A 19,930-nucleotide genomic window follows, 5' to 3' on the forward strand; every position below is an offset into this window, starting at 1 on the left:
GCCCCGCCCGGCCTGGCCGGGAGCAGCACCGCCGGGCTGCCCCACCACCACCCCCGCGGGGGCTCCGCTGGCCGCCGTGCCCCGGCCGCGCACCGCACCGGCGCCGCGCCCCGCCGCCCCTCCCGCGCACACTGCCTCCTCCTCGGCCCCGCCGCTGAAATTTTATACCTCCCTCCCATGACGTCCCCGGGACGGGGCTCGGGCGGGGGAGGGAGCTCCAAGCCCGCCCTTCCATCGCAGCACCGCGCTAATGGCTTCAGCAGCCGCGCACCCACTGCCGCCCCCACCCCCGTGCCGGGCTGGGCCGGGCCGGGCCGCGCCCCGCCGCCGCCGCCGCCGCCGCCCCCCCCGCCCGCGCGCGCCCGACGGCACCGGGCCCCTCGCGCCCCGCGGCCGGGCCCCTCCGCGGCGGGGCGGCCCCGCGCGCCCTCCGACGTGGCTGTCGTTCCGGGGCGGTGGCGCGCGGGCGCCCCCTGCTGGTGCCGCCCGGGCAGTGTCGGGCGCGGGGTGGCGGCGGCCGGGCCCTTCGCGGTGGTCCGCCGCGCGCTGGCGGGCGGCGCGGGGAGGCCCCTCCCGTTTCCAGCTGCGAAATCGCATTAAAAGCGGCTAAAAATACCCCGAATACTTTCCTGATGTGGTTTCTTTCCGAGGGAGGGAGCGAGGGAGGGAGGGGCCGGCGGGGGCCGGGCGCTGCGCTGCGGACGAGGGGCTGCGGCGGCACTGGCAGGCCCGGCGCGTCCGCGGGGGCCGAGGGGGTAGCGGGCAGGCAGGGTGAAACCCTGAGGACAGACGGCCCCTGGAGTGCAGGGGAGTCCCCGCCGTGGCAGCCCTCGATGAGGGGAAGGGGATTCCCTCGAAGGGGGCCGGGGCCACGGGCAGGAGGCAGAACACCGGCCCCAGCTGGGTTGGGATCCGTGAGCTGGGCCTGTGCAGGCCCAGTCTGCGGAATGCCCTTGTCACGGCTACCCGCCACACCAACCTCCCTCCCTCCTGCCTGCCCTGTGCTCGGCCTGTGCCCGCTGCCCTGAAGCCTGGGGCTCCTGCCCCTGGAGAGACCACCTTTCTCTTGCCCCCACCTGGGCCCTGCCCCAGGGACTCCCCACCCCACCACCCAGCCCTTCTCCTGGGGCCCGCAGAGGGGGAGCTGACACCCCGGGGCTGGCGAGGCGCCCCAAGGTCTGGGGCAGGGTGGTGGCTTCGAGCCTTCCCGACCCAGCGCAGCCGCTGGTGGCACTGGCCACTCTGCCAAAGAAGCCCATGGCCTGGCTGTGCTGCTGGGGAGATATGGCAGGGACCGGTGCTGTGGGCGGGGCGGCAGCTGGGCACAGCTCTCTGCAAAACCAAGCCCTGGGGGCTTTGTGCTTTGGGCACAGCTGTGGGGAGCCTTCCCTCACCTACATGTTCAGGTTTCTGGTGCTGGGAGAGCACCAGAGGCCAGCGGTTCACCAAACACACGGAGTGTGGACAATGTTCAGAGGGAATCCATGGGGCGGCTGGGGGTGGGGGACACCTGGTGAGCTTGTTCCCTGCCCCTCTGAGGAGACCGAAGGGCGAGCTGCTCACAGCTGGCGTGTGCTTTGCTTGGGAAAGGGAATTTGTGTTCCTTGATGGAGCAGACAAAGATGTAACAAGACCTAGTGGCGAATCACGACTTGGAGTAAGGTGCAAAGTCTGAGCGCTGCCCTTAACTATCCACAGAATATTTTTATGTAGATTGGGATGGATGTTTCTAGAGCTCCCCAGGCACTTCTGAAATGAATTCTGGAGGCTTTTCTGCTCTGGGACCACCGCTACCCTGCATTAGGTTGGAGATCACACTAAATGCGGTAGAACTGATTGCATTGGACTTCAGTAATCCATTTGCTGCAGTGCTGCATGGTGAGTTATTAGTTAAGATGGAGATAAGTAGAGGAATTATAAGAGATTACTAGAGGAGTTCCCCAGTGGCTGGTCCTGGGCCCAGTTTTCATTAATGATCTTGGCACGCCGAAATGGATGTGCTAATGAAATTGGCTGCTTACCCGAAGTTGAGAGGCATTGTCAATACAGGGGAGGACTGGGATATCGTATAGGAGGGGGCTGGCATTTTTGATGGCTGAGACAGTAGAAATGGGATGAAACGCAAAGGTTAACAAAATGTTACAAATGTAACATGGTAACAAAATGTAAGGTTATGTTGTTATTGGCTGGGAGCAGATTTTTCTGTTACCAGTTGACAGTGGGGACCTACCGCTTGGAAATAATAGCAGAGAAGAAGGATGTAAGTGTGGAGCCAGTTCCAGTATTGGGCCACTCACTTTCTGCTCTGGGTGTTGCTCTCTCTGGGTTGAGAAGAGGTGGGCGGCTCAGTGCCCCAGTTTGCGCTGGAACCGCCATTGGTGGCTGCGAGCAGCAGTCGCTAACAGGTTGCACATCTTGGACATGCTGGAATCCAGCTGGGCTGAGGGAGAGGCCGATGGGGCTACTGAATGTGTGAGTATCGTAGGAAATATTTCACACTTGGCAACCCTGCCTGGGCTTTGACAGCCTGAGCTGGGGCTGATGTAACCCGCACAGCATCTGTTCTCCTGGAGATCAAGACAGGCAAGTGCATGGGCCTTTGCTACCTATCAAAGCCTCTTCCACCTTCCAGAGGGGTGAACCTCATGTTTGAAGCTTTGCAATTTTTAGGAGATTTTTGTCCTGGAACCTGCACAAATAACAAAATATTTGTGGTTGTGTCTCTCCTCCAAAAACCCTTAGAGATGGGGTAAATACTTTGAGGCTTGTGGAGAAAAAAAAAATGCAGAAAAATCAAACTGAGGTTCTCGGAGCTGCCAGGGTGCTGCTAGCATGGAGCAGGCTATGGCATCAGTCTTCGCTGAGCACTCTGCTTCCCAGTGGAAGCTTAATGTTTTCAATGAATTGGCCCATGTCGAAATCGGGAGTCTGGCTGGCCGCCCGACGTGAGGACTGGGTGAGGAAGAAAGGCGCTGAGCTGTGTTACTGGTTGCTACTGGAATTGGCCTGCATCCTGTAAATCCTATTGCTGCCGGAGAGCTGCTTAACAAAACCTTTGGCCGCTCTGAATAAGGTGGTCATTGTTCTCTCCCACAGTAGTGCTACCATGTGGGCTTTCCACCATAGCTGTAGCTTTAACTACGCATGTGTGCCCTCGCTCAAAAGGTGGTCTAGGGCCAGAAGCATGTGGGAGTGCTCAAGTGTGATTGCTTTCTCAGACTCTGCTGGCTTTCTCTAGGGTAGAAGGAGGACCAGACACAGATCCATTCATAGGTCCAGTCAAGGAGTAATCAACAGCAAACAGCGCTAGTGGGGGACTCTGTTAGTTCTATTCTGCGTGGCTGGGTTTGGGTTGAAACCAGATGGAGAGAGTCCATGCTTAGGTGTGAGAACTTGTCCGTGAAAGGAATGCTTGCATAGTTCTTACTTGCTGTTCAGATGGGAGGGGGTGGCAGCAGTGTGATTTATAGTGAGGACAAAGCTGAACAAGTAAGGCAGGCTGAGAGCTAAGAATACACCTGAAACTGTAGACTAGGAAAGAGAAACCCTGACACCACGAGCTGGAACTGGACAGGAAGCAAGCACAGAAAATGGCTTTGGACAGCCACAGCAGCACCAGACACTTGTCCTGCTGTCTCTTTCTCCTTCTTAGCCACAACAGGAAATGATGGATGAAAAGTCTTTCTCCTCTGTTGCCCTCCCCAAGCAGGCAAAAATGTGTCAGGGGGGTGACAAACCCCATTTCAATGAGTGGAGGAGTCCAGAAGGACTCAAGGCAGGACAGATTTTGGGTTTCATTCTTTCTGCACGTCTGTTCTTTCATCGAAGTCAGAAGTCAAAGTTCTGAGGCAATGCTTGATTCCCCAAGTGCTTAGAAGTTTCCTTTCCCTCACGTGGTTACCCCACCCTCCTTCAATTGGCCTGAGACTCCTGTCACTGGGGTGGGCAGCAAGCAGCAGAGCGTGTTCTGGGGGGAGCTGGGATGTGCTACTGGGGTGGTGTCTGGGATGGACCAAGGGGAATTGTGAGGAGGGGCTTGGGGGGGGGTCAGTTCCAGACAAGTCAACCCATGGGCCCTGCTGCTTCGTGATCTGTCCCTCCAGGGTGCCACCCCATACTCTTCCTACCCTGCCTCTGGTAGGAACACCCTGCCGGCTGCCTGTTTGGGGCCACAGCTGGCAATAAACTCCTACCCCAGGACTCCCACCCCAGGGACACCCTCCTGCTTTAGCAGACGTTGCTCTGGACACTATCATGCTTCTCTTAGGATGCTCTTTTTCTAACCAAGAGGGTCAGCTGTAAGTGTACACTTGTACTGAGACATCCTGCAGTAGCTACTGCAACCTGGGGGCTACAGTCCCCTCCGCCTCCTGGTATCTGTGCAGCCACGCTGTTGCGGCAGCTCTTCGGAGGAGTGGATGGGGAGTGGGGAACGCACGGCTATGTTCCCATGGCCCTGGTGGTAAGGCAAGGGGCTAGGTGAAAACTGCCCTCTCCACCTCATGAATGCTTGAATCGGTAATTAAAAGAGAAGAACAAAGTATCTGGAAGATCATAATTTCATAAAGCCTAACCAGCCTGGCTTCAAACAAGGAAAATCATGTCTCACTTACTGAATTCCTTGGACATGTCAAGGTTTGTAAAGGGAGATAATATCTTTTATTAGACCAATTGATATAGCTGGAAAAAACAGACAAGCTTTCAGGCACAGAAACACTTCTTGTATGGTTTTTTTTCCAGCTATATCAGTTGGTCTAATAAAAAGTTATTACCTCTGCCCACAAATCTTACTTCACTTCATCCTTAGATCATCACAGTCACAGCACAACTACTTGAAAATGTCAGTAAGGAGTGGAAAAAAGGACAATTATTTGACACAATTTATTTAGACTTCTCAAAGTTCTTCAGCCAGACAACGAGCTTCTACTAAATCTAAGCAGGTACGGAGTGAGGTCTGGTGCCTTTAGTAAAAGGTATCCCTGGAAGGCTTAAACTTCAGGGTTGAACAGTCAATTTTCCTAATGAAAGGCATTAACAGTGTAGTTTGTGGTGTGCTACAGTTCTTGATTGTAGCAGCAGAATAAATGGATGACAATTATTTAGGCTAATGAGGATGGGTGAAGATTGTGAGGGGTGTCAGAGATACCAGAAAAATATGTGCAAACGGACAAAGCACTGGAGAACTGAATGTTTATTTAACATGCGGGGCTAAAACCGGATCTATTCACAATTAGTCTATACATCTGTCCAGCCAAGAAAGGGACCAGGGTCATTTTACGTAGCTCAGTGGAAAACTCTGCACAACTTGCGCTCGAGAGGCACGTGTGTAATGATCATTGCGCTTGTATCTGGTCCTCGGGCCTGCCCCCACCGAGCGCTCTGGGGGCCAGTGCCGCGCCTGGAAAGCCGTGTCAGAGAGCTGGAGGGAATGGGCAAGGGCATGAGGAGCGATCGTGAGGCTTGGCAAAACCCTCTGTGGGGGGACAGATCTCTAAGGCTGGGATTATCTGCCTTAGTGGGAACTTTAAAGTGTATACAGTAACGAGCCGGCGGAGGCAGGGCGGCAGGCTGCTTTTAACCTGCCCCTGCTGCGTGTGAAATTAAAACCCGATAAAAGCGTACTTACGTGACGTTTTGTGCTGAGAGACCGCAGCACCGCTGCCACCGGGAGTCGGGCCAAGATTTTAAGACCGCGAAGGGCGCTGGGTGTTTCTGTCGCTACCGGGAGCGCCCAGCGCTGCAGTTCCTTGCCGGCTGTCGGGCAGGAGCACCCAGCCCGCGGCGGGCCGGCCCGCGTGGGCGCGGCGCGCGGGGCTCGTGGCGGCTGCCCCAGGCCCGGCGGGCAGGGCCGCCGGGGCCCCCGCGGGGGCGGGCCGGGCCGGGCCGGGCCGGGGGCGGCGGTTGCCGGGGCGGCGGGGGCGGGCCGTCGGCCGGAAGCACCGGCGGCGGCGGATGGAGGCTGAGGCGGAGCGGGCGGAGGCGCCGCGGCGGGGGGGCGCCGCCGCCGGGGTGAGTGGGCCCGGGCCGCCGCTAGGCCGGGCCCTCCGAGCAGCGGCTCCGGGGTCCCCAGCCGCCCTCCGCTGGCGGGCGAGCGGGACGGGCGCGGCCGGGGGAGCCTCGGGGCCGGCGGGGGCCCCACCGGCGTGGTCCGCCCCCCGGGAGGCCTGCCGGGCTCTCCGTGGGTACCGCCGCGGGGTCGGGTCTCCGTGGGACGCCGCAAGGGCAGGAAGGGCACAGCAGCCCGCGGTTGGGGTGGGGGAGCGTGACCCACGCACCGACCGTGGTTCACACCTGCGGCTGGTGATGCTTTTGCCCTCGTTAGGGGAACGCGGCTCGTTGCAGGGCATGGCGTGACTGCAGGGCTCTTGCTTGCATTTTCCCCCCTGCTCTGAAGCAGCTTTTGTCAGTAACCGTGTGCCCTCTGCTCCTTCGCGTTTCCCCCTGCACTACAGGTACTAAAGATGGGCCGTCGAGCCCGCCAGGACTTCTTCCCAGGTGAAAATCTCAGCAGAAAGAATTCCTCGTCTGCTTCTCTTGGAGAGGTGGGTGTCCCATCAGGAGAACCTGTCTGTAACTCTGCTGGTGCCTCCAGTGGAGGAGTCTTCATTTCTTCTGAGATTCTTTCCTGCGGGTGCACTCTGTCCCTTGAAGTCTGCCCTTAGAGTTGGGACCCACATGACTGCTGCGTCCCTTTCCTGGTGCTGCCCTCAGCATCGTGTGTAGCTTTCACGCAGGGTCATGTCTGGGGCTGCGGTTTCTCACATGCGAGGTATGGAGAGCAGCGTCAAACAGGACTTGGGGCCTCTCCCCCCTCTATGTGCATATCTTCCATGGGAATTAAAATATGAGCAGGCACATCATTTTCTGACCAGTTTCGCCACCATCTGTGGTAGCAAGACAGAATGCAGGTAAGCAGATGCCTTACTTTTGCACTTTCCTTTTGCTAGAGCCACAGTACAGTATCTGAGATGGTCAGTATCAAGTTTGTGTAGTGACACTCCTTTTTCCTTTCCTCCATGCACAGGCTACAAAGGTCATGCTGGGAGCCAGCTTTGCAGCATCTTGTCTTGTGACTTTGTCTTGTGGGTAATAATATGCAAACTCAGGTCCCACTTGGCTTTGGAGAAAAACTTTTCTTCAGAGTCTGTGCTGGCAGTACATCTTCAAAAAGTAGAAGGTGGTCTGGAAACCCTCTTTACAGGATAGTGAGGCAACATCCTCTAACACCCAGAAAGATGAGATCTGAACCCTTTTGATTCACTTTGTCCCTTAGCACTGCAGAATGCTCAAATTCTACTTGCAAGTTGGCTCGCTGATGTTAGCATGGCTCTTCCACAGGCATCTCCTGCTGGAAGGAGCACCTGTCAAGAGACGACATACAGATTTTGCTCCCTGATGCCTTCAGATGGACAAAAGGGTCATCAGATTTCTACCTTATTGACTGTGATATTTGTTTAAATGAGATGATACTTAGCTTTTCACAATGCCACTTGTTGTCTCCAGCATACCATATTCTTGGCTGCTTTAAACTGCAACCCCAGTTTGCATTGCTGGCCACCCTGGCACCAACTGCGCTTCAAGCTACTGTGCTCAGAGCCTGGGGACCTTCTGTCTTGGGAGTGGCTGCTCCCTGATCCTCTGTGCCCTGACAAAACTCTCCTATTAACACTGAGTAGTTATGTCCCAGCCATCTGTGCCAAAATGGTTTTGTTGGGGAATATTTCCTTGGAGTCCCTGCTGTTGAAAATAGAGTTATGGCTTAGCTTACAATAACACCTCATAGAGCAGTTTGTTGTTTTTTTTTTCTGGAGACAGTATGTTCTTTTTTCTTGATAGACATAAAGGAGAATCGTCTCCTACCTATGTGCCTATGCATTGTCCCCTCCCCAGGTATGCTATAGGGGTTCAGGAGGGATTCCGTGAGGGAGTTTGCAGAAGGCGTAATTTAAGAAATCAAAATAACCATGGGCCTCATAGGTAAAGAAAGTCTTAAAGAAACCAGCTGGTGGTTTAAGTGGGTGTAATCATTGGTTAGCCTCCAGATTGGGGTGGCTCATTGTCAGATTGTTCCCTTACAGGAACTGGCAGCCCTAGTTCATGGACTGATTCCCTGGTTAGAAAGAGACCAGGGCGTGGTGTAGGGGTACAGCTGACTGACTGTAACTTACTGTGGTTGTACTTGGTGTGTCTTGCATCGTAGCCGTTATAATAGCTGGGAAGAGATGATAAAGGCTCCAGTCCTTGGGCACCCCTGGAGAGGGCTAAGAAATAGTTGCAGTCTTCTGTTTGAAAGCAGCGAGTGTTTCAGCAGCAGCAGGGTGAGGCCTTCCACGCCTTACAAGATTCAAATATATTATTACTGGATCTTAACCACCAGGAAGAACCATTCCTGTCAATAGTCTCCCTTCAGGCAGTTCTTTGTTGCTAAATGTTGCTGTTAGCTGAAAACCTTGGAGCTGCCGGAGAAGAGACAAAATCCACTATAAATAATCTTCAGCCTTTTCCTTTACTCCAGAATTGGAGGCTTCTCATACATTATCATATTTGATACCAAAGTGTGCATTTAAAAGAACTGTTACTGTTTTTTCCTTCACCCTAGATTGGCAATCACCTTTTACTTTTCTGGAAGCCTGGCCTTGGCTTGTCTCCAAGTGGTGGGGTCAGCTGTTACAATGGATGTCTCATTCAGCCATCTGGTCATCTTGAAACCTTTTCAAGGAACCTTCCCAAAAGAAATGCAAATTTAAAAATAACAGTACTTTTTTTCTGGAACCGGCAGTAGTGGAGGAGGCCCCACGTAATTAATTTCAGCATAGGAGGTTTTATCCCTATTACTGATTTTGAAGACAAAGGGGTTTGTCGCAAACCTTTGCGGTGTTCACACCTTTATGTGCAGTTTCACGTTCATGATGGTGATTGTGCTCTCAGTAGTTTCTCAGAGTTTTAAAACTGTGTCTTTTCATGACACTGAGAACCATCCAGGAAGTGTTTTCTGGTCAGAGCAGCTTGCGTGAAGCAAGCAAAAAGTACCTGTCTATCCATGTTTCAACATTTGGGCTTATTACAAGGAAATTCACTTTGAGTGGTGAACAACTCATTTAACATGATTAATCTTTGTTTTAAGTCAATAGGCAAATCATCTGACCTGGAGCATAGATCTTATCAGATTACTGCTGATCTCTCCTAGACCTGGACTCTGTCTTTTGATACTACAAACAATGGTACAACTCCTCAACTGTGGGTCTTCTCTCACAAATGTATTGTTAGAACCTCCTTCTCTAGGGCACAACTCCAACCTCTTGTGCCTTGTAGCCCAATATACTTCCCCCAAGCTCTGTGAAAACAGTATATTTTAGTATATCTTTGGAGCCTGTTGTGTGTATATATCTCCCACAGTAAGTTCCTTAACTGCAACAGTGTATTTGTAATTCCTCTGCCCAAATCTCTGTTTGATAATTCCCACTCCTGTGTGGAAGTATCTGTATTACATTCAAATTTAGACCTCTGTCCCCTCAAGGGGCTCGCTGAGGGTCACAAAGCTCGTAGTCTGCCATCTGACATGCAGAGCATTCCTGCCTTTTCAGAAGTACAAGTACTAACAAACAACACTGTAGCTATGTATTATTTCATGAGGCAAGAAGGAACACGATTATTTGCTGTAATTGGTGCAGTCAGCATCCTCCTGGAGCAATGGCTGTGCGTGTTCCTGGCCTTTAGCGCTCCTTGGCAAATTGGCAGGCACTTCTTGGGCACCCAGGGGAATATGCCGTAAATGGGAATTCCTAGAGATAAATCTGCTTGCTGCATGCCAGAACTCCGCATTTCAAACATTCATTTTCAGAGGGGTAATGTATCCATTTTTCCCATTGGGAGGCCTTTCCCATCCTCTGGCTTGATGCGTTACTTTTTACTCATGTTGATGCTATCAAGTTTCTGACAAAATGGGACAAACTCAAGCTGGTTATGTTATTGGTATAATGGGAGGGGCAGATCATATAATGACATCTGTTGAAGATCTTTGCTGTACCATCCTACCAGGAGTTCCGGACACTTCTATAGAATAAAAGTCAAACCTTTTTCCTGGCTCTAACATCACCGCATCCAACAGCCTGAATGCTGGCTTGATGACATCCACCAAAATAAGCTGTTTGGCAAGGCTTGGAGCTCTTGAGGAGGTTGATTTGGAAAGCTGAGTGGAAAAGGCTTTTTGTAAAATATATCAGCAAATTTTTCCATTTCTGTGTCTCCTCTCAGCAAGACTGAACTATTTGCTGTTCCATAAGAAATCAGTATGCAAAAATATTGTAATGCTATCCTGCTTCCACAGTCTGTTTTCATCCTACATTGACAGGATTCCCTTGGGACCTTGTTCAAGATTTCCCTGGTTTCTACCCCTTACAATCTCAATACGATGTTGTTGGTGTCTCTCTGGCAGCACTTTGTAGATCCTCTGAGTGGAGGCTGGGGGCCAAATGTCAGCCTAAAGATGAGGGTTTTCTAGGCTATGTTGAAAATATCTCCACACAGATAGGACAGGATCGCTTTCACTTTATATCGGGGTTTGCCCCAAAATCATCTAAGTTCCATGCTGGTTCTCTTCCCTATGTTTCACCAAAGCCTGGGGAAAGGCTTTGTGCTTTCACTTCTGAAAGTATGTTCTTCTCTTGTCCTACCTGATATTTTTAAGCTTGCCTATCTAGTGTGTTCCGTGCGTGATAGTTACAAAGTAAGCATTTCTGTGCTGTAAAAAAATACCTTATTCAGGATAAATGCATGTGGGAGGACAAAAGCTTGGGCCACCTCCACTGCATATTGGAAGGATGTTCCCACAGGTGAATTTTGCAAAGCAGCTATTTGGACTTCCACCATACAGCTTACAAACACTCCTGGCAGTGATTCTTTAGGCTGACATCCAGTCATCGTTTAAATAGGATTCAGTTATCTAACCCAAGTGAATAAACAACTGCAGATCAATTGCCGAGGGTGAAATCCATGTGGAAGATTGCTCAAAGAAGTGTTATTTAAGTGCTTTTCCAACATGTGTGGTCCAGATGGGTTTCCTTCTGTGCTGCTGCGAATCCTGTACCACTTGGGCTCCATACATCCAGAGAAGCTTAGGTCATGCTGGGCCCTGCAGAAGCCTTTCTGCTCTTGGGTGCTGGAACATGTGGGTCCCTGGCTAATGGATACACACTTCCAACAGATTTTACCATTTACACTGCTCACCGATACAGGGACTTCTGTACCCCAGCTGCTCCAACCTGTATGCAGCCTCCCTTTGTTGCTGTAATGGTAAGACCATAAGACCAGCTGACAGCACAGACTCTAAGTGGACTCAGATGCCAAACCACTTTAATCAGATACACATGCAGTTTATGAATCACGTGGCTTCCCTGTTCCACAGGAGAGATGATGCAGTCCAGAATAAAAGTCAGGTGGGTTAGTGTAGTGTTTCTAGCCATCCTGCATGTACTCCTGGTGCAGGGTCCTGGGATGTCCTAGATTCTCTTCCTACGTGATTCTGAGCACTGTCATATCTAGGATAGTGTGGAGATTACTGGGTTCTTAATTGCCGCCTCCTTGCATTTGGTGCCTAACAAATTGTCGTTGCCACTGCTGGTGCTGGCAGTAGGCTCATCAGAAAGGTTCTCAATCAGTTTGCAACTTTCACAGTGATTAACAGGCTGCTTTCCTTGAGTTACTCGTCTACCCCATAACTAAGCTACTCCGTTATACTATAGGGTTAGCTAAACTTCATCTACTAAAGCTAACACTGTTGTCAGCTATGCCTATCTTATGGTAATTGCTACAGCTCCTGCTCCCAGTGGAGGATCTGAGGTTGCCTTGAGAACCAGTAGCTCCTGAAAGAAGGGCTGCAGCCTGCTACAGTATATAACTCCTAGTATGACCATTCCAATGTTATTTGTGGTCTCTGGTCTGGTTGCAGAGCCTATCCGTACAAATCTTTCTAGTGTCTTACACATCTGAATAATTTAGATATTCTCATGCTATATATAGGGAGAAGGAACTAAGTCTGTTCTCGCTCTCATTTGTAGGTGTTTTTTTTTTTTTAGTATGCTTTTCAGGGTCTGATTCCTGGTAGACTTTCCTGCCATTGCAGTCAAACAGACCTGTATCACAGTTGGTATATGCATAAATGACTCTGGATATAAAATCTTACAATGGTGGGATTGTCTTTGTACTTTGTTCAAGTGAATAAGGTTGCGAAGCATGTGCTGCAGGACAGCCATTCATGTCAATCTTCAAGCTATTTTGTGCAGGCTCCTTTAGTTCTTCCTTCTAACCTCTTTTTCTCTTTTTGCCTCCTGATCCTTCTAGGATGAAGATCCTGAGGAAAATGTTGACCACGTAAGACTAGAGGCTTTCTAGGTAGATGCTGGCACCTCTGAAGGGGACTAGTAGGACTAACCTATTCATGTATCTGGAGTCTGGCTTAAGAGGCGACTCTTGTATTGGAGAATAAGGCAAAGTTTGCCTCAGATGCAGTGCCTTTCCTGCATCCTCTGTTCCTATTGCTGACAGGTTTTTTTAATTATCTTTGTAACAGCTGCTCTTATCAGGTGCTGCATCTTGCTCTGAGGTCACAGATGTGTATGTGGCCATTGGAAAGATACTCTGTTTTCATTTAAAAGTCAGGGCAGCAATTAGCTAATAGAGTATAAAACCTGACTGAGCCTAGATTTGCTGTCCAGTATGGTTAGTCTTGCTCCCATAACATGAAAACTTGTCTTCAGGGATTATGAAGTCTTGCTGGTGACCCAGAGGAGAAGGCCAACCACTAGTAACAAGGATGTGTGCCTTTGTATTTTCTATGAGTTGTTCCTTTTTATTGCACCAGCGCTGGAATGCTGATATCTGTGGTTAATAGGATAGCATATTGCTTCTTACCAGGCTCCTGTTATACAGAGAAAAGTAATATACATACCCTTTTTCATCCTGCAGCAAAGCTAAAATACATCTCAGCATTCATTTGGCGTTAGAAGCCAGGGTGGTGCTGTTCAGAACAACCTGAGAACTAGTACCTGTTTCTGTTAAAGTCTTTGGGCTAGTTGTCTTGCACTCTTCCTAACTATGGAATTGGTGTTGTCCGGTTTTTCCTGGCTAGAGTTGCTCTCTGTATATGTTAGACGATTAAAGCATCCTCTCCTGTACTCTTTAATTCTTTCTGCTGAAGCACCAGCCCAGTACTGGTAGCACAGTAGATTAATTTGTGAAATTTAAAGTTCAGACAAGAAACTCGTGTCACCCATCTCATTAATTCTGGCCTCAGAAGGGTATGCTCATCACAAGGAGTCAAGACTATTCAGATTAGCTCCATTTTCTCTTGGTAGTGCTAGAGATGATATTGTAGGAAAGATCCACTGGGTTTATTCATCAGTGATGGATGGTTCAGGACTATGCCCAGAGCACTTTTCCATTTATCAGGCAAACAGACCTCCCACTGATGGGTATAGTTTTGGGGACTGGTTACCCAATAGAAATTTTTCATGATAATTGATCTAAACTTTCCCCGCTCCCCCCCTGACCCCCCCACTGGAGTCAGTCCTTACAGTCATTTCACTGGAACTAATTCCACCTCCATACAGTGCCCTACATTGATTCCCAAGGTCTACTGTGCAGAGTGGTGGCTGGTCACATGCCACAGGCGCCTTTTTGCTCCTGGCTGCTAAATTTCATTAAAATAACTAAACTGATGTGACTCTTCCACATGAGCAATTGTTGTTGCCTCAGGGATGTTATGCAATGGTGCCTGGCAAGGAGATTTTCCTTAGTATGAAGTGATCCCTGCTTTGAAACCCCTTGTCTGGATAATTCCTGCACCCTTTATTCAGGCTTATACTCTTAGGCATCACAGTCACACTTTATAGTATTTTTCCATTTGTAAATGCCTGGGAAGGGTAACAAAATAGTTAACTGAGTGTTGAGAAATCTAACTGATCAGTAAGCTTGTAACTTATAATACTATATGCTTACAAACTTCTGTTAATTGTACCATAAGTCTCTTCGAAACCAATTATTAGTGGAACTTTATATTATAAAGTGTGATCCAAAACTTGTTGCAGTATATCCCTCCCTTAGTCATTGCCTGGCCAAGCTGAAATACTTGGCTTCTTGAATCATTTGTCCGAAGTTGGCCCTTTCGTCCCCCTGATGGCTCATGTAACCCTTCCCTGAACTCCCTTTGGGCTGTGCTGAGTGTTACAATCTGACCTCTTCCTGGATTTGGTCCCTTTCCTCTTGCTGTTGTGAAGATACTTTGTGGATGCCTGAATACTAGCAAACAGCCCCATCTGGGCTGTTGATGTGGACGTACCTGCTGAAGTCCTGCCCTCCAGCCCTCTGCCTGTTCTGAGACTTGTTTTGCTTCCCCTGGCAAACCACGCATCTTGGATCTGAATTGTTGCCAGTTGAATCACTCATTTGGCTGCACCTTCCAAGGCTGCCTGGGACATTTAGCCAAAGGCTGTAAGGCTGATCAATGGTATAATAAAGGGTGTATCCTAATATCTCAGTTAATTTGCAGAGGCAGAATAGGCAGGAGGAGTGTGAACCATCGTGGCTGTGAGCCAAGATTTTGCTGGGCTCTCTTCCTGGCTTTGCCATGGATTTGCTTTGGGGCCTTGGAGAAGTCCCTCTAGTTTGCTTTAGTCCCTGCCTGAAAGGAGGGCTAGAGCTTTATGCAAAAGAATTGTGGGGATTCCCTAAACACAAATCCACAGGAGGATTTAGATGCTTTATCCTCATAGCAAAATCCACAGCCTGTACTAGGTGCCCCTGTAGTATCTAGACAATCTCAGTGTGGGCCTGTGGATCTATAAAGGTGGTAAAGAGTGGCTGGGGACTGCAGTGTGCCTGAAATGCTGTCCTTCTGTGGAGTTCTGGCCCCATTCTGAGAGCTCTTGGGAGCACATGTCCCTGCACTAGCAGTGAGTGATCCTAATCCTCATCCTGTGCTTTGTAGCCTTCAGCAGTGGAGCAGGGCTTTTTCTTGCCTTCAGGGACCTCCAGGGGTGGAGGTGTTCATTTTGATGTTGAAGCTGCACACTTTATGTATAAACTTGGAGATTAAACCCACCATCTCCTTTCCAAGCTGGAAGATACTGATTTTATTGTCCCTTTCTGCCTCTTGAAAGCTGTGTCAAGTAATGTTTCCCACCTCCCTAGGGAATATTATATATAATAACAAAGTTATGAGCTGTTCTGGGTCTGAGAAAACTCTCAGTTCTTTCTCCTGAAGCTACTCTGCTTTGCAAATGGAACTAAAATTATTTTTGGGCCACCGGGAAAGACTTTCTAACTGAAAGCAACAATGTTTAAGTGGGAAGGCATCTGTTCCAGTACTAATGAGTCCAGCTGGGGCCATGTTCTCTAGTTGTGCTTTGGTAGACGTGCCATAGGTACTCTCAGGGTTCTTCATGGACTATAGAGGGGAAAGAACCTGATTTCCAACTCTTATCTAGGCAGATGCTGACTTCTATAGCTCTATATCACTCAATGTCTGAGTGATGGCATGCTTTAAGGTAACAACTGGAAAGAGAATTTGAGGATCTGACCTTTCCAGAGGGGGCAACCAAGTCCTGTAGTTCTAGTTCTCAGTGCTTTTAAAACAATTTGGGTGGAAAAGTGGGCTGTTGCTTTTTAGGTTAAGACAACATGTCAGGAACTATAAAAAAAATTAAGTACCTGAAATGTGAAGTCAATGGTGGACTTACGTTGCCCAGTTCAGTGGGATTGTTTCAGTAGTTTATTTGCATCCTAAAATATAGTGCAGAATGATGCAGAGATCCCCTGGTGAGAAGCAACCTGCACTCTACCTGGGGAGGTACCAGCTTGGTTACCAGAAGCACCTAAGGCTAGACTGTTTCCAGACTCAAGCTGACTCACATGGATCCTGCTTACAGGTGTGTCTGCACCTGTGGTGTAGACATGGCCTGGGGCTTGATATGATGAGGGCCTTTAATCAGAGCGGTATTTTCCTGACCCAGTTCTTACCCTCGCACAGTGGTTGGCACCCAGCTCCAAACTCTCATTCCATTGTCTGGTCTGGTCTGGATCTGTGCAGCAGCCAACCCCCAAATGCTCTTCTCCACATCCCCTGAAACTTAGAAACATGTGACTGAGGAGCTCAGCCCCAGCTGCACTCAGGTGGGTGCTTACTGGGGGTCCTTATTTGTGTAAAAATAACCACAGTGTTTTAAGCGCTGTCCAGCCATTCTAGTTCAGAGAATTCATGACCTAAGAAGTCATGTGTAATTGTGATGCAGTCTCTTATAGCCCTTTCTGTATCTACAACTCGCATTGCAGTAAGATCTAGAGTGTTGGAATGTGGCTGAGTCGAAAATTTCCTATTCCCAAAGACCTTACAGTCTGACTGCATTGTTCTTCTCTAGTACCCTGTTCTCCCCTGTGATCTTCAGCTTGTAGAAGAGCCCTCACCAGGGGCTAGGTTCATTTTGTATACAGTACGTTGCCAGGGTTTTGCCTTCTTAGGCATGCAATTGGGAGTGGGGTTGACTGGCAGTAGACAGCTCTTGAAGCAACTGACATCTCTGAGAACCTGGGAGGGTTCTCTGAGGCACAATTTCCTGTAGCTGTTGCACGTTGTGAATGCCCTACCATTTGCATGTTTGTCCTGGGCTGAGCTGAATTTGACCCTCCATGTGCCAGAGTTTGTGTCATCTGTTTGGATTCTTGTATTGTGCTAATAAACACCCTCCACCAAAGGGAACCAGCATCCAAGGAAGCATTGGCTTTTTTACCTGCCTCCATTTTACAAGGATTGCTTCTTTTTTCCAGTGGTCTTCTGGTTGCTTGTAGAAATACTGGACTCCCAGCTTGTTCCTGGGGACCGCTCAGCTGGAAGTTGGCCAGATTCTCCAGGAGGAATCTAAAAAATGCAACTGAACTTTTGTTCCCTAATTAGGCCAGCTTCCCCAATGTGAGCCCCAGCACTGCATGGCCTGGAGCTCCCCAAGGCCTTGCGCTGCCTTTCCCCCATGCACCCTGAGCGGCTGGCCAGCAGGGCAGTTATTTTTTGGCTTTCTGAGGTTATCTGCTAGCCTTTTGATGACATCTTCTAAAACAGCATTTCTAGTCAGCCATGTTTCCCAGCCTTTCTAGTAGTATCCTCCCTGCTTGGCTACCTTGATGTGGATTAGGGACAATCCCATCAAAACCAATTTTATTAAAAGCTTTTCCTTTTCTACACATTTATTTCATGTTTTGAGTGCTCCTGGATCCACCTGAGGAGTAGCAGTGGTGGGGATGGATGGGAACATGTCTGACAGTATGTAGCACAAGGTAGCAGTGAACTGTTTGAGAGAGATCTGTTCATGCCTGGGAAGGCTGGAGGGGCACTGCCCTGTAACTGTGGGTTGTGGGAGGATTCTACCCGGTAACCTCTTGCTCAGAGAATGAGATTGTTGTGTGCTGCTTCGCTGTTTTCATGTAGGGGACAGCAGTAACTCCTGATACGTGTTAAGATGCCAAATGCTGCAATATGACAGCTTTCCTGGCAGGTGCACATGTAAGCTGGCTAGGTAGCTGACCATTGTTTTAGGGAAGAAATTCTTGATAGCTGTTTAACAATATGAGCTGCTCCTTTACGTGTAGTGATAGATGACAGAGAATACTTAAAAGCCACCAAGAACTTTTTCTGTCTCAATAGCACTGTCCCTAGTAAAGGAAGGTCAGTGACCATGAAGAAGGACAGTTTGTGGATTAAATGGAAATCCATTATTTTCTACTAGGCATTTAAGACATGCAGAATTCCTTGGATGGGATTCATTAAAATCAGATGCACTACTTGGACAATCTGTGGATGTCATAAAGAGGGCTAGCAGAGATGGGCTGTTCTTTGCAAAAAGCCGAGGCTTGCATGGATCTGGGAAGTGAGCCTTTTTTGATATTATGTGTGCTTTAAGATCAGTATAGACTGTAAGTGTTATGTGGCTGCTTGGAAGCGGTGGGGCTATTTGACTTAAAGCGCCTTAATTGGCAACAGTCAAAACTAATTCATCAGGCCTGTTTGTGGAGATTTGCTTTTCCTCAGTCAGGGGAGCCTCAGGCAACTTGCTGGAGAAGAGGAAATCTGAGACTGGCCATACTTCCTTCTTTCTGCTCCATGGTCAATATTGGATAAAAACAAGTATAAAATCTCACATTGTTTGTCTGTTGGGCAGAACATAGTTCTTACACTTTTTAGGAGATGTGTTACATGACAGAAAAATTGTGTGTCCTCTGCTGTATGCTGCCAATGTCATTCGAGTCCCTGCTTCCCTGCACAGAGTGGTTGCTGTTTCAAAGGAGTTGTCATGTTGATGAAGGTAGGTTAATCCATATTTCCAGGCCTGCCTGAGAATCTGAGGGACCCAACATGCCTGTAATCTGTCTGTGTCATGGTAGGTCCTAAAAGAAACTTTGCTGGGCCCTTAGGATCCAGAGACACATAGGGTAGTTGCTTCCATGAGGGAAGCAACATCCAGCTAGCAGCTTCAAAACTGCAGTCATGATCTGACAAGTGGCCAGGAAATTTCTGCCTTAATGGGGAAGCCAAATTAGAATTCTACATCTGTCTGATAAGAAAGGACCTGACTACAGATAAAAAAGAAGGTAGAGTTTCTACTTTAACACAGGAGAGATGGATTTCAGGCCAGTTGTTTTTCGAAGGGAGAGATAAAATACCCATTATGGTGGTAGTATGAAAGTGTTGGTAAGGAAGGTGGCCTGAGAAATACTGTAAAAGTGCCATCACAAAAATGGTAAACTCAATTTCTGAAAGAGCCCAGCCCATTACATTGTTCCTTGAAAAAGCGGACAATCTGTAGAAACTAAGGTAGAGGAAATCTTCTAGAGATAAATAACTGACAAAACTTAAGTGGAAAAGCAAACTGCAGCAAGCAGGTGGTTAGTTAATGCTGTGAAAAAGAGTGAGCAGCATGAGCTGAGAGAGCACTGTTGTCAGGAGCTGGTAGAATCTCGGTGTTTTGGACACCAAACTGTTTGGGTGTATATCTTAGCTTTGCATTTGGGAACATGCATAAAAATCTTGCCCAAGTATAACACATAGGTACCAATAAGTTCTGATCATTTAAAGCCCCCAGTCTGTTTGACCAAAAACGTGTGTTCAGGAGCACATTTGCTCTCTTACAGAAGAACAATGTCCTCTGTTTCTGCTCTGCTCCCTCTGGGGTTGATGTTCTTCCCACTTTCTGCCTCAAGTTCTTGCAGCTGCAGTGTCCCTACCTGTCACCATATTATGGCAGTGCATGACATTGTGTTCTCAATTGTAAATTATGCTGAGGTTTTGGAAATTTGGATGTATATGAAAGTAAGTTTATTCGCTTGACAAAAGCGCATGTGGCATGTAACCTTATTACAGCATTTTCCAGGCAACTAACAAAGAAAAGCTATTTATCCTCAGCTGACAGTTAACATTACCTTTCCTGTTGCCAGTGCTCCTGTGGGCAGTTCAAAAAGAATTACCTGATTTATTGCAAGAGGAATAAAATAGCTGTAGGTATATGTGAGGTGTTTGTCAGGGTCTGACGGACATGCAGGGTTGCCTGGTGTATATGATCAATGGGAGGACATTGTAACATTGGCAAGACGTTGGAATCAAAGCCCTAAGTTGTTGTGCAGTCGTGCCCTGTGCAAAGACTGGGGTAGTCATTCTCATCACCCTCTCATCTGGAGGTAGTTTGGATCTGAAGGCTAGTTTTGATGGTGAGGGAACTAAAATACAGGTGAATAGGAATGCCCTGGAGGTGCAGCATTTTCCCTCAGCCTTATGGCCCAGGTTCTTTGGTGACATTTGTGTAACTCTGTGCACCTTTGCGAGGAGTTGTGAGGCTGTGTGTTGGGAATGTGGCTTGCTCGCTATCTGGGATATGGTCTGAGGGAGGAGGGT

General features: G+C 48.9%; 1 protein-coding gene across 2 annotated transcripts in view; it reads left to right on the forward strand.

Moving 5' to 3' along the window:
• The first annotated feature begins 5,901 nt into the window (after positions 1 to 5,901).
• Positions 5,902 to 19,930, forward strand: part of IFT43 (intraflagellar transport 43) — a 45,850-nt gene continuing 31,821 nt past the window's right edge. The window contains exons 1-2 of one of the 2 annotated variants that reach the window (XM_075103544.1): positions 5,902 to 6,009; positions 6,453 to 6,542. In XM_075103544.1, the coding sequence (XP_074959645.1) occupies positions 5,953 to 6,009; positions 6,453 to 6,542 (147 nt within the window). In that variant the 5' untranslated portion in view covers positions 5,902 to 5,952. The remainder of the gene's footprint in view (positions 6,010 to 6,452; positions 6,543 to 19,930) is intronic. The other variant, XM_075103543.1, reaches the window with a different exon arrangement.

The sequence above is a fragment of the Phalacrocorax aristotelis genome, chromosome 9 (assembly GCF_949628215.1).
Source record: "Phalacrocorax aristotelis chromosome 9, bGulAri2.1, whole genome shotgun sequence".
In the NCBI taxonomy this organism is placed as follows: Eukaryota; Metazoa; Chordata; class Aves; order Suliformes; family Phalacrocoracidae; genus Phalacrocorax; species Phalacrocorax aristotelis.